The 14,375-nt window shown below is 41.2% G+C and overlaps 1 protein-coding gene across 4 annotated transcripts in view; it reads left to right on the top strand.

Moving 5' to 3' along the window:
* The first annotated feature begins 4,811 nt into the window (after nucleotides 1–4,811).
* Nucleotides 4,812–14,375, top strand: part of FCHO2 (FCH and mu domain containing endocytic adaptor 2) — a 205,614-nt gene continuing 196,050 nt past the window's right edge. Inside the window, exon 1 of one of the 4 annotated variants that reach the window (XM_034773507.1) lies at nucleotides 4,812–4,986. In XM_034773507.1, the coding sequence (XP_034629398.1) occupies nucleotides 4,960–4,986 (27 nt within the window). In that variant the 5' untranslated portion in view covers nucleotides 4,812–4,959. The remainder of the gene's footprint in view (nucleotides 4,987–14,375) is intronic. The other 3 variants (XM_034773504.1, XM_034773503.1, XM_034773505.1) reach the window with 3 other exon arrangements.

Here is a 14,375-nt window from a genome sequence, read left to right as displayed (position 1 = left end):
ATGCTTTATCCAGCAATTTGACGGCGACATCTGCTCTGTTGGATGGACTGTATCCTGGTCTTAATGACTGAACCATGTCAATGAAGTGTGGGTTCTCAATCATACAGAAAGGAGAGTTTGTTGCATAAACAAACCGAACAGTTTTTCATCAATTACGCCTTTTTGTTGTCTGCTGGTTCTTATCACAAATTTATTTATGGTTGTTTCTGGATGATGGGGATTTTTTTTCTTTTTGCTATAGGTGATATACTGTGGCTGTGATATACATGTTGTGACTGAAACATTATCATTGGCAGATAACTCGAACTATAGAAAATGATGGTGATCTTGAAGGTGGATAAACTTCAGAATCCTGTATGTTGAGGATGGATTTTCCTAAACACAATAAGTCAATGCAGTTACTTAATTATGATTAGCATACTGATCATTTAGTATTACTCATTGCATTCAGATACTCAATACTACTTTAAAGGTGAAATTGTAAGAGGAAGATCTGCTTATTTCAGCTATTTTATTTATCACAAGTGCATCTAAAATGATAGTACCATAGAGTAACAACTACATTTTTTTGCTCAAACATGAGCATTCACGAGTAGTCCAGAAGGAAGACAGGCAATCCTTAGGAAAGAAGTATGAAATAAAAAAGTTTACCAACCTGAAGATACTGCATGTTCAGGCATATTTCTTTCATCATCTTCAACACAGCTTCCTGAGAAGGAACACTTCTCATGATGTTGTTTCATCCAGGCAACCAGGCCTTGCATTTTTGTTGCACTGTTTGCATTTTGCACACATGGCTGTCTTACCCCCTGTAGAGGCACTTCATTAAAATATTCCCAAACTCTGTGTCTTTTACAGCCTGCTGCTATTATAGGTTTTCCCTTCTCGTGAGAGAATGGTATGGTAGATTTCAAGTCAATGAAGGCTCAGAAAGACCTCAAGACTTCTGGAATGTGCTGCTCAAACAGTTTTACTTTTGTTTCTGCCTGTCCCTCCCTTCTCACATTTATCTCCAGACTCTGCCCGGATGGAGAGGGGGCTGGAAACTACGCCATTGATAGCAGAAAATTAAAGTTGAAACAAAGAATTTCTTCAAGCCTATACTGAGGCTCTGTAATCGGCCAAGTAAACTTTCCTATTAGCCTTTCTTGAAGCTGCCAAATCCTGCCCTGTTTGAGCTATCCCGTGTGCTAAACAGTGTCAGCTAAGTGCCTGCAGTACAAAACAGAACCCAAATAAAGTGAAAACAATTATCCTACTTGGCCAGAAAGTTCCTGCATATTAACAAAGGCTTCTCCAATTTCATGGATGCCCCTATACCACCCACCAAATATGTTCCAGAGTTCAGTACATTCATTCCTCAAGAGCTACTGTCATACCCTAAAAGAATCTCAACCTAAGTCTCCCAACTGGGAGTCTGACCCATGCCCTCACTGGCTAATGAAAGAATTTTAAACAATTTCTAATTGAAATAGCCAACACTTCATTCAGTGAATTAATCTTCCCTTCCTCCTTCAAACGTACAATAATTTGACCACCCCTGAAGAAATCCACCTTGGATGTATCTGTTCTACCATTCCGGAGCAAACTCATAGAGACGTTAGCTAATGGATAACTACAATTCATCTAATTGAAGCTAATATCCTAGAACCCAGCACAATCTGGATTTAGGCTGGGACATGGGCTGGAACTGGGGTGACCATATGTCTTGATTTTATAGGGACAGTCCTGATTTTTGGGTCTTTTTCTTATATAGGCTCCCATTACCCCCCCCTCCTGATTTTTCACATTTGCTGTCTGGTCATCCTAGATGGAACCCACTTTAAGTCCTTATATACGATGTGCTACAGTCAGTGGAGAGTGGCCAGATGTCCATTCTCATCCTCCTGGGCCTCTATGTAGTATTTGACACTGTTGACCATGAGAGACAGCTGTTCCATTTGAGAGAGGTGGCAGCGGTATAAGGTAATGTGCTAAAATAGTTTGAGGTCTTTCCTAGAGGGGTACACTCAATAAGTACAACAAGGAGTCTGGTGGCACCTTAAAGACTAACAGATTTATTTGGGCATAAGCTTTCGTGAGTAAAAACCTCACTTCTTCGGATGCATAGAGTGAAAGTTACAAATGGAGGCCCTTGAAGAATTCCACCTGGACTTCCCACCATCAACCTCAGCCTGGACCAGACCACACAAGAGATCCACTTCCTGGACACTACAGTACAAATAAGTGATGGTCACATAAACACCACCCTATACCGGAAACCTACTGACCGCTATACATACCTACATGCCTCCAGCTTCCATCCAAGAACATCACACGATCCATTGTCTACAGCCAAGCCCTAAGATACAACCGAATTTGCTCCAACCCCTCAGACAGAGACAAACACCTACAAGATCTTTATCAAGTATTCGTAAAACTACAATACCCACCTGGGGAAATGAGGAAACAGATTGACAGAGCAAGACGGGTACCCAGAAATCACCTACTACAGGACAAGCTCAACAAGGACAATAACAGAACACCACTGGCCATCACATACAGCCCCCAGCTAAAACCTCTCCAGCGCATTATCCACGATCTACAATCTATCCTGGAAAATGATCCCTCACTCTCACAGACCTTGGGAGGCAGGCCAGTCCTCGCTTACAGACAACCCCCCAACCTGAAGCAAATACTCACCAGCAACTACACACCACACCACAGAAACACCAACCCAGGAACCTGTCCCTGTAGCAAACCTCGTTGCCTACTCTTTCCCCATATCTACTCTGGTAACAGCATCAGAGGACCCAACCACATCAGCCACACCATCAGGGGCTCATTCACCTGCACATCCACTAATGTGATATATGCCATCATGTGCCAGCAATGCCCCTCTGCCATGTACATTGGCCAAACCGGACAGTCCCTCCGCAAAAGAATAAATGGACACAAATCGGACATCAGGAATGGTAACATACACAAGCCAGTAAGTGAACACTTCAGTCTCCCTGGTCATTCTATTACAGATTTAAAAGTCACTATCATTGAACAAAAAAACTTCAGAAACAGACTTCAAAGAGAAACAGCAGAACTAAAATTCATTTGCAAATTCAACACCATTAATCTGGGCTTGAATAGGGACTGGGAGTGGCTGGCTCACTACAGAAGCAGCTTTTCCTCTCCTGGAATTGACACCTCCTCATCTATTATTGGGAGTGGACTACATCCACCCTGATTGAATTGGCCCTATCAACACTGGTTCTCCACTTGTGAAGTAACTCCCTGCTCTCCATGTGTCAGTATATAATGCCTGCATCTGTAACTTTCACTCTATGCATCCGAAGAAGTGAGGTTTTTACTCACGAAAGCTTATGCCCAAATAAATCTGTTAGTCTTTAAGGTGCCACCAGACTCCTTGTTGTTTTTTGTAGATACAGACTAACACGGCTACCCCCTGATACTCAACAAGTAGTAATGGGAAACTGCACCTCCACTACCAAATTTCTCACTTTTGGAATCAGGCAAGGATAAATTCTCTCTGGTCCTGTTCAACATTTATATGCAGCCACGAGGTGAACCAGTAAGCCACGTATGCAAGTGTCAGCACTATGCAGATGACACATGAAGACTAGGAGGAGATAAGACTATACTACTGCCATCAACTCCACGTTCTCACATAACAAAATCCACAAGTAATGCTATCTGCCTTGTCTGGTTGGATTGGAAACTTCCATCTTGACAGATGATGAGCTGGCCTTACTTATACCTGCCTTTGTCACAACTCCTCTGGACTAGAGTGCTGGAATCCTCATATGGGCATGAAGCTATCAGAGGTTGGGGACCTTTAGCTGAAAAGACAAGCTTCAGTAGTCTGTATTAGCCATGTGGGATACTACATACACATCAAACCTGTCCTCTGATCTTTACACTGGCTTCTCAGAGGATGTTGTCAAGTCTTTATAGCGTTTGAGGTCTGGACCTAGGATTTCAAAAAGATTGCCTAAACCTCTGTGATGAAAACTTCAGTCAACTCCACTCATTTTGGAACAGTAGTACTCAGGGTAAAGTTTGTCTGTGCTGGAGATGGATCATTCTCTGAGGTTGGTCTAAGACTGGAATGAACTCCTAGAGGAACTAAGGAGTATCGGAAACCTAACCGCCATTTGCTCCAAATGCAAAATGTACACTCCTTTGATCTTACCTTTTCTCTTGTGCACAGCAGCAAGTACATTTAGAACTTGTTCGAGGCGGGGGGGGGGGGGGATTTTTTTATTTTATCTATAGTGCCTTCCACGTGATAGGCTCCAGTTGAGGTTGTCTGATCAACATGATGGCCACTGGCAGACCACCCTCCCAGAACTGTAACCTTCCCCTCCCTCCTCACTTTTGTTTCTTGACTGGCTGAAGAAAGGAGTGGAGTTAAACTTTTTTTTTCGGAAATGTCTTACTAAGGTAGACTTAAAACATTACCACCCGCCATCGAACCTGCCTCAAGAGTCTGGCTTTGCGGGTGGGGTGCGAAAGTTTTTCCTTGAGAGAGTCGGTTCCTCCTTTTACATACATTAGAAGTGGCAAATAGCGAAGCAGGGCCTATGCCTCCTGCTGCCGCCTGGGGCAGCCACCACGTCCCACGAGCCCTGGGCCAGCGCTGCTGTAGAACTCAGGGCAGCGCGAATCCCACGCGCTCCCGCGGCCGGGCCCCTCTCAGACTCGAGCACCGCCCGCTCCCTATGCCTGCGCACACCCTTGGCCGGGGGCGGGGCGAGAGGTGCAGAGAGACGCTTGCGCACTGGGGGAGGAGGCGGTGGCTGGCTGGCGCGTGCGCGCCAGGGCCGTTTGGGCTGCAGAGTGGCTGCCGCACAGTAACGGGAAGGGCGGCGCTCTGTGGCGGGCGGTGGCGGTTTCCTCCGTTGGGTCTTGGTGGCTGAGGCCGTCGGAGCCGGGCTCACACAACGCTGAGGCGGCGGCGCGGTCATGGCGTCTTTCGTGGAGAGTTTCTGGGTAGGAGCTGTTGGTTGTGTCCGCTCGGGCCGCGGCTCGCTCCCGCTCTGCCAGTTGCAGGGCATAGCCGAGCCCCCTCCGGGGCAAGCCGCTCGGGCTCCTACGCCACCCCGGGGCTTGGGCCTTGGTGCGGGAGGAGAGGAGGGTCGGAGTCCCCTTGCTCGCGCGCCGTATCCCCGGCCTCTCCTGCTGCCGGCAGTCCTGGGGCCTCCCCGCCTCGCGCCCCTGCTGCGGACGGAACAGGACGGGGTGTCCGGGACGCAAACGGAGCTCTGCTGCGGAGGGACCCGTGAGCCGGTCCCTTCTGGCACGGGGCACAGCTGAGGCTGGGGTGCCCCTTTGCCGAGTGTCCCTATTGCAGCTCTGGGGAGCCGGCTCCCTGGATCGCGCCAAGGCTAGGGGCAGGCTGCTGTGGGTAGAAGCGGGCACAGCGCGCTGTGCCCTGCTGTTGGATATGCGCCGATTCACGATGCTGCAAAGCTCTGGCTGGGCATATTCCAGACATGGTGACTTCGTTGGTATTAGCGACCATTTATCTCGAGGGATGCGCTGGACGGGAACTCCAACTAGGTCTCATTCGTTTCTAATCTCTTTGTTGTTTATTAAAACCTCCAACTTTCAAGTATGAGTTATTCATTTAACTTTTTATATAGTAAAACTGCCCCGGTAAATAGCACCGATTCCAGCGTACCGCACTTGTATTAGCAAACACAAACTGTGCTTCCGAAATCATGCCCTCCCTGTGAAAAATGTTTTTCTGCCAACGTAGTGGGAGCGATGCAGAGTAACATCAGGAGTTTATAGCCTGTATTGAATCCTAGTTTTTTTAATACCTTCCAGTATTATTAGTTTAAAATATCCGGTAGTTTTAACTAATTTACTGCATTGTCTCTGTACTACTACAGTGACATGTTTTTTAAATTTTAGAAATATCTAAATGGAGAGAAATGAACTAAATTTTTTGAGAAATTGGTAGTCTTAATTTCCTGATTTGAGTTACTTACAGAATTGTGAATAATGGATACATGTGCATTGTAGAGAATTTTGATGAGTTTTAACTGGATTAATCCTTTCCTCAGAAGAATTAGAAAACATTGAAAACTAGCTTAAGCCTGTGTATAGAATTTTTAAACTAACCTTCTACATTGAGAAGTCTTGATTCAAATTTAGATTTTAAGTTTTAGTGTGTTTATCATTAAAATTTTATGTGTAACTTGGAGGGCTCTGTTTTTATTATAGAAACATATGGCCCTTTTAAATGTAAAGCCCATAGATGTCTATAATCTTGTGGGCTCTTAGAGCTCTGATGTCTTTGCCTTAATGTTTTTATAATACAAAGGTTTACAAACGAGACATGATAGTTTCAAAGTACGTATTTGCTAAAAATGGAGCAAGGATAACATCAGAAGGGAACATGTTGCTTTCAGATTTGGCTGCTTTGTAAATATGAATAATAGTTCTTATTTACAGTAAACTAATTTTATAAACATAGTGGAAATTTTAAGAAATAACCGCATACGTGTTTTGTTTGCAGTCTTGAATTCAACAAATTTCTTAAAACTGCATGTTATTAAATCCAATGTAAAAATTCTGAACAGTACTACAGCATTGGAGGGGAATGTAACTACCATATGAAAACTTTCTTTAGCTTTGTAAATAGCATTTAAAAGGATGTTTGGTAATGTTTGGTGTTAGTTGGTTAACAGTAGGAACAAACAGGTAATCTTTGGTGTTACTTTAACAACAGATAGAAAAATAAAATTATATATCCATCTGAAAATTTAGTTCCTACTGTTAACCAAGAAGCACAAAATTATTGTAACTGAGATTAGATATTTTTCCTTTTTATTTACTTTGTGTACTTTTCTCAATTTATGTATAGTGCCTTTAACTGTTTTGATGTCCAGTTGTGCTTTGTCTCATTGGCAATTCAGTATCATTCATATATTGCTGGGGGGGAGTTCACATGCACATTCTTCCCCAGGTCCTCCAAGAGAGTGTACCCTAGTAGCCATAGCATTAAGGATGAAGCACAGCAGGTGTGTGTGCACACTGAGACAGGAGAGAAGTCTTAATTACTTAGTTAAAAAATCAAAAGTTAATAATGTCTATTTAATTTTGAATGAGACATATACAATGTTTTCTGATGTGAAAATTATCTATAAAATCTCAAACTGAAGGTATATTATTGTCTAGTATAGTCAAATTAAATGTAGCTTAGTGCATTTTTAATGTTTAAAGCTTAGTCTATTTTCCCATCAACATTTCAGATCAGTTCATTGTTCAATATCATTCTTTCCACATTTCAGATAGGACAGAATATAGACCCTACAATTCCAAATGTATTAAAATGTGTAATAATGTTGAGCATTTACAATTCAGACAATAAGGGGGGGAAAATAATGAACAACATATATCCAACAAAGGTACAATTTAAACATATAACATACCACCTCCCTTTACCTTTACAGACTACTTCATGGTTCTGTCTAGTGGCTAGAACACCGAACTAGGACTCAGGAGAACTGAGTTCTTCTATTCCCCGCTTGGCCATTGGCTTGCTGGTTGACTTTGGGAAGTGATTTCACCTTCTTGTTTCCCAGGTGTAAAACAAGGATAATTTTGGAAAACACTTTGAGATTTATATAGTGCATTTCATCATTCAGAGCTAGATATATTTATTACACAACATTCAGTTACTTTTTTTTTTAACTCTTCATTTATTATTCTAGAGTAAGGAGGCTGGCCATGAAGGGGAAATATATTTAGACTACATTCTTCAGTAACTATTTTAAGTCATTACAGTTTTTGAAACTCACTTGTTGTGTGCCCTTGCCGAACTGGAGTATGTTCCAAGATTTTAGAATAAATGTTTATGTAGCAGAGATATCCAAATTCAATCCACAAAGTTGTGAATTAGATGTTCATAGTACTGTGATTACAAATGATAGACATGGTTTGATGTGAACCCAAAGTGGAGTTGAAATCTGGAAAAAAGTCTCAAAATGTACGGTTCAGGATTCTTTTAGAAGGAAAAGATGAGACTTTCAGAGAAAGGAATGCTTGGGGTAGAAAATGAAAACATGATTTTGTAATGAATCCATATCTGTTTAGTGTTGGAATGTACACCAGTCTCCAGTTGAAACTGCACGTATGCCACATGGGAAGCTAAACCATGGATCTTGTGCCTTACATGGGCCTCCACTGGCTTGAATGCTTATCCTCTTGGTAGTCATTAGGGAAAACATCAGAAACCTGATGGTCTGGTCTGATTCCATTCAGAAGAGGGCAGTGACACATGCAAACACCCTATTTATGTAATTCTATCTCCAGTACATTAAGCTGCTACTTTTAAGGACTTCTTTGAAAAAGTATTCAGTAATGTACTGATGTAAACAAAACAAATGTATTTAAAATATATTGTTTTCTTTTCAGTGGCGAAGATTAAGAAACTTTTTAAATAGGCTTCTAAATGTTGCCACTTTTAATGGTATTTGAACAGAGGCCAGGTTTTTTTTCTCTTTTTTTTTTTTTGAGAGGAGTAAAAAGTAGGTATATCTTTTACTTTAGTGTTTGTATTCTATGGGGATATTTTAAAATGCAGTACAGTAACAGAAAAAAGGATATATTGCTTTAATACAAGTTTCATACATTTTTGTTGTATTTTTACCCTACAACAACAAGACAAGTAGTGCAGATTATAAATGATTTTTTTTAATTCATTGTTATGAGGTAGTGTTCCAAACATTCAAATCACTTGACTGAACATTCTCAGCATTCCTAATTAGGATGTTGTCACAGAACAATGGGTACCTGCTGTTATATACAATGTATGCTGGCTTAAAGCAGAGATATCAGTGAAATAAAATGCTTATGAAAAGTATTCCCATTGTAAAAAAAAAAAAAAAAAAAAATTGTTTGTCACTTTGTGTTTTGATACTGATGCAGTAGAGTAACAATTGCTCTCTTACTCTAGTAATGACTGGATGTTGTCTTGCTACTTTTTAGAAGAGGCCCATTGGAAACTCATCCAAATTTATTAAAATGTTTTATGAAGAAGCTAGGTACTGAGAGCTGATGTTCAGGAGTTGAGGAAGAAAAAAATATATTCAGTGAATAAGTGTTATTCAGTACTTAGATAACTGGTACATATTCCATGTGGTATTTATTTGACTAGAATTGTGGTTCTCAGACTGTCATCTGCAGAATAAAATATTTCAAGTGCAGACTAGTAGAGACTTAGATGTGAGGAAGGGATCATGGGCCATAAGAGGATCTCTTTCTGAGATGTTGACTCAAAATTTAAAGTTGGAGAACACTCGAACCAAATCGCTGGTTTTTAAATCATCGGGCATGCCCCCTGAAGGGGGTGTCAATGAGGTTATTGGGGGTGTGTGTGCGAGGACTTGACTGGTTAAGCATTTTTCTTGTTTCTTCAATGTTGCTGAGAAATTTCTCAAAGGTGAAAGAAATATTACTTGTTCTTTGAGTATATTTTCCGCAGATGTACAGCCCTCACTCCCCTTCCTCATTTGTATGGAGACAAGGTGGGTGGGATAATCTTTTATTGGACCAACATCAGTTGGTGAAACAGACAAGTTTTTGAGCTTATATAGAGATCTTCTTGAAGTCTGGGAAAGGTACTTAGAGTGTCACAGCTAACTTCAAGATGGAACAGATTACTAAGCATAAGGAGTTATGACATGTTGTAAGAGACCATTCAATGTGAAGTGGGCAGTTAACACCTCTGCAAACGTGGACAAAGGAGGGTTAGTAGATTACAGATTGGATTTATGGCTCATTACAACAATGTTTTTACTGAGTTTATGATTTTTAGTGTCTAGCAAAGTTATGAATTTAAGCTTCTGGGCTTGTCTTTTGAAGGCGTTCTGCAGGTTTCCTTTGAGGATGAGGATTGAGAGGTCAGATGTGGAGTGATTATTTTGTGAAAAGTGTTTGCCCATGGGTATTTTTGTCTTTTCTGAGTAAGTTCATTTGGGAGCGTGGTGATTGCCTTGTTTCACCCAAATAGTTGTTGTTAGGTCATTTAGCACACTAGATGAGGTATACCCAATGTTGTGATAGGCATGTATAGTACCCATGGATCTTGAAAGGTGTGTTATGGAGCCTATTGATCATCATGGCATTAGAGATGTGTTTGCAGGTTTTGCATCTGTTATGGCAGGGTCTGGTGCTGCTTTGAGTTGGTGTGCCCTCATCTATAGGGAGCTTGTTTGTGATGGTGAGCTTGGTGAGGTGGGGGCATTGTTTGAAGGCTAGAAGAGGGGGTTGGGGAAAGATTTCTCTCAGGATGTGATCCCTGTTGGGTATAGGTTATAACTGCTTGATGGATACTCCTTATATTTTCCAGTGTGGGGAGGTATGACCCAACTAGAACTGTGTGACTGGTGCTTCCCACCCTGTATTGAAGCAGGTTCTCCTGGGATATTTGGGTGGCTGTAACACCTCGCCCCTTGCTATATATAGATTTGTAAAGGGTTGCAAAGTTCCAGGCCTGTTGAATCTATTTCAACAGCAGGACAATATTTTAAATTATTTTTGGTCTATTTGTGTCGAGTGTTTTACAAGTTCACTACTTTCTTCAGAGCAGAAGAATTTGTATACATTCCTGGACAGGATTATAGCAATTAAATCATTACCAACTTGGTTAATGTTTCTAAACTAATCTTTTATTTCTAAAGATACCATACTGAATGGATTCTAATAATAATAATTAATAATAGTTGTGGGCAGTAGTAGCAGGACTGAAACCCCTGCTGGCCATCTCTCACCAACCCTTGCAGAGTATAAAGGCTGATCTCTAGACATTGTAGTCAGTTACTTGGTTAGTGCAGGAATTCCCCTAGGGGCTCTAGTGCCACTTGTGGGCTATTATTCTAGCGCTTTTCCATGCCCCAGTGACACTCATCAAGTATCCTTTCTCTGTTTCAACCTGCCTTCCAATCAACTTAGTTGATTTCTACATTTCTGAAGCCTTTGCTCTAATGCTTTGGTGCCTCACTTTTTGTTGGGTAGCCTTAAGGTTACTTGGCACATCAATCCTTTGATTTTTGATGCTTGAACCGACTTCAGGTACATGAGATCTTTGAGGTGAGTGTGATGGCAGCAAGAGCTGCTCTCCCAGGGATGGTAGCTGCCTCTACTGCAGGCATTTGAGTTCCATCTGAACGCCTGGAAGAAGCTTGAAAACTTTTTATGCTGGAGAGTACTTGAAGGTTGAGATTACACTGTATTGTCTTGAGCTGGCCTCTCACCTGTCTAGCCTTTTCTTCAAGGGCAGATAGAGAGAGTGTGTTTGTAAAGCCAGCTTTCAGTGACCATTTTCAATAGAGATCAGCAACTCCATGCACTGGTGTTTAGCCTCAAGGCCACCACAAGCTGAAGGGTCCTAAGTTAGCTTTTAATAAGCAAAGTCCAAAGGGTTTTTGAAAGGCTTCAAAAAGTTTTGCTGGTTTGCCACTAACCATCATTCTGCCAGACCTTTTATTCTATGGCTCTTGGTCACGTGTGTCCTGAGTGTTTGTTTTGAGGCTACAAGATCAAGGTTTGGGTTTTTTGTTTTGCTTTGAAAACTTTTCAGATTACATCCTTTTTCCCCATTCCTATTCCTTGGTGCTAAGATTTGGTGCTGCAGGAAATCCAGTTGTTCTTGACAAAAAGCCATCAAACAATGCCAGTGGATAAGAAGATAGGGTTGTGATGCTCGCAGACCAGATCGGATCATGGTCTTAGGCCAGTTCGCTTGTTTGTTAGTAGATCAAAAGTGAACGTTAGATGTAAGAGTACATGCAGGCTGACTTATTTGCTATTAGGATAGATCAAAGTAAGTGCTGAATGTATAAGCAGCACCGGCTCTAGGCACCAGCAAACCAAACACGTGCTTGGGGCGGCACAATTCCAGGGGCGGCATTCCGGGTGGTTTAGGGTTTTGGTGTGGTTTTTTTTTTCTTTTTTTGCTTGGGGCGGCAAAAAACCTAGAGCCGGCCCTGTGTATAAGTGTATATTTTAGATGTTTAAACGTCCTGAAAACTAATGGGTAATTACTTGCATTGTTCTCTTTTCTCTATTCCTGTTATAATGTAGCAGCAAACATTTACATTTGTGTAAAACCCTGTAACTAAATTACCCACCAAAGATATGCAAGAAACAGCTAATGACAACTAGAACAATGCTATGCATGTTGGGACTAATGGCCGCAAATACATTTTTTAAAACCTCTGGCACATCGCTATACAAGGCAACCTTGTTTGACCCTGAGATCCCAGTGGAAGCAAGAAATTTGGGCTCTTACATCACATGCAGTTAACAGATGACAATCAACTCAATCTGCATTTGGGGAATAGACTTCCATATTTCTCTTGTCCAAACTGTAGCAACCACAGATGTAAAGGGAAAGGGAGTCTATGCTCAGAGGCTCCACGTCAAAGGGCTTGGTGTATTCAGGAAAAACAATTACACAATGTTTTGGATAGGAGGGTAGTCCTGGATGCATTGAGCTTTCAGATTACTATTATCCCAAAAGGTGTTGTGGTTGAGAAGTCCTATTGGGCCACTGTTTATATAAAACAGTAAGGACATGCTAGATCCCTTCAGGGTCAGAAAGTCTTGCCTATATAGGAGTGGTTGCAGGATTAGGAGTTTTTTCAATAAGTTCTTCCAGTGAATGTTCCAAAATAGAAAGATACTTGTCTTCGTACAGCACTGAGAAAAAGCTCCATTAGCAAGATATGTCTATCCACTGTAGAAGTAGGCTCTTGTAGTTGTCTTGAAGCTCAGGAGCAACACAGGTTTGATAATCCTAACAGTCCTGTACTGGCCCAGTCAGGTAGGGTTCTAAATGACATTGTAGATGGCCAAAGCCAGTTCCATCAGGCTGAGAATCTGGACTCGGATCTTCATACTGACCGGGATACCCTGCTCTGTCCCATCCCAAGAAATCTTCCCTAACAGCCTGGCTCCTGACAGGATAAGGAGCTTGTAGGCATGGTGATCTTCAAGAATATGCTTTGTTTCTGGTGATTTTGGAAATCATCTACCAGAAGGACCTACACTTCCAATCGGAAGAGTTTGTAATGTGTCTCAAATTAAAACAAAAAACCGTTTTAGTTTACTTTAAAACTTTGAGGCCTGATTCTCCTTACACCAGTTTTACACTAATGCCACTTGATTTCAACAGAGTCACCTGATTTACACCAGTGTGAGTGAAATAAGTTAGTTCATTGGTATATTAATAAACCTTAATGAACAGCATCTTTTACTGAGTTTGTGGAGGAGGAATTGGTTTTAAAATAAGTTATGAATATTTGAAAGTACAGGCACGAGCATGCACAGTTTAAAGTTCCAAAGAGAAGCATTCAAAAGTCAGTAAATCTCATGTTAAAGTTGTTCCAGGAAGGAGATCTCTGCTACAGATGTATTGTTTTTTGCTCCTCTTCTACTTGTTAAATGTAAACCTTATCATAATCCAGTTAATGTATTCCTTAAAATATACATACTTCGGAATATGACAGTTAGCAGTGCCGGGGCAATTGTAAATCTTAGAATTACCTGATTTTATGTTTTTGATCTGACAACCTTATCTTTGCACTTAATTCTAGAGTTTTGCACTTAATACTAAAAATGAGCTCTTTAGAGTTGACCAGAGCCCCAACAAAGAGAGGCAAATATTCCTAGTCTTGTTTTGTGGTGAATGTGGAAGAGTAATTTTAATATGAACACAATTAGTTCCTTTTCTCGTGTGTATGGAAATAGCCCTAGTTTCTATTTTTTTTCACCTTTTGCATGCACATACAATAATTAACATTTGTCAAAAGGCTAGCTTTTTGTTTATAAGGTAATGAACTGTCTGTTATAGGTGTGACAAGACGAGTTAAGTAATGTCTTTAATTGAACCGACCTCTGTTGGTGAGAGAGACAAGCTCTTCTTCTGTGTGGCTCGAAAGCTTTCCTGTCTCACCAACAGAAGTCGGTCCAATAAAAGATATTACCTCATCCACCTTGTTTCTTTAATATCCTGCCACTGACATAGCTACAACTACACTGTCGTGTGTATCATATATGCCTAATGGAGCTGGAAGTGTAGTCATGGATGCTGAATTTGATCTGTTGGGTCAACTTCACCTTGTGGGCTTCTGCAGGTTTCACCTTTTAGCTTGAAAAGCTTTTCAAAATCAATACATGCTTGTTTAGTTTTACCAGTAGCTTCCCGTAGAGTAGATTCCACGGAAACGTTCAAGAATGACAACTTGACAGATAACCAGTAATGTAGGCACTGCATTTTCAAATACATTCTAGGATTGATGTGTGAGAATGTGAATGAGTATTCTAGAATTTCAGTTCCATTGTTGATAAAGGAAATATCTGGTCAT

The sequence above is a fragment of the Trachemys scripta genome, chromosome 6 (genome assembly GCF_013100865.1).
Source record: "Trachemys scripta elegans isolate TJP31775 chromosome 6, CAS_Tse_1.0, whole genome shotgun sequence".
NCBI classification, from domain to species: Eukaryota; Metazoa; Chordata; order Testudines; family Emydidae; genus Trachemys; species Trachemys scripta.
This window is presented reverse-complemented; position numbering and strand designations above follow the sequence as displayed.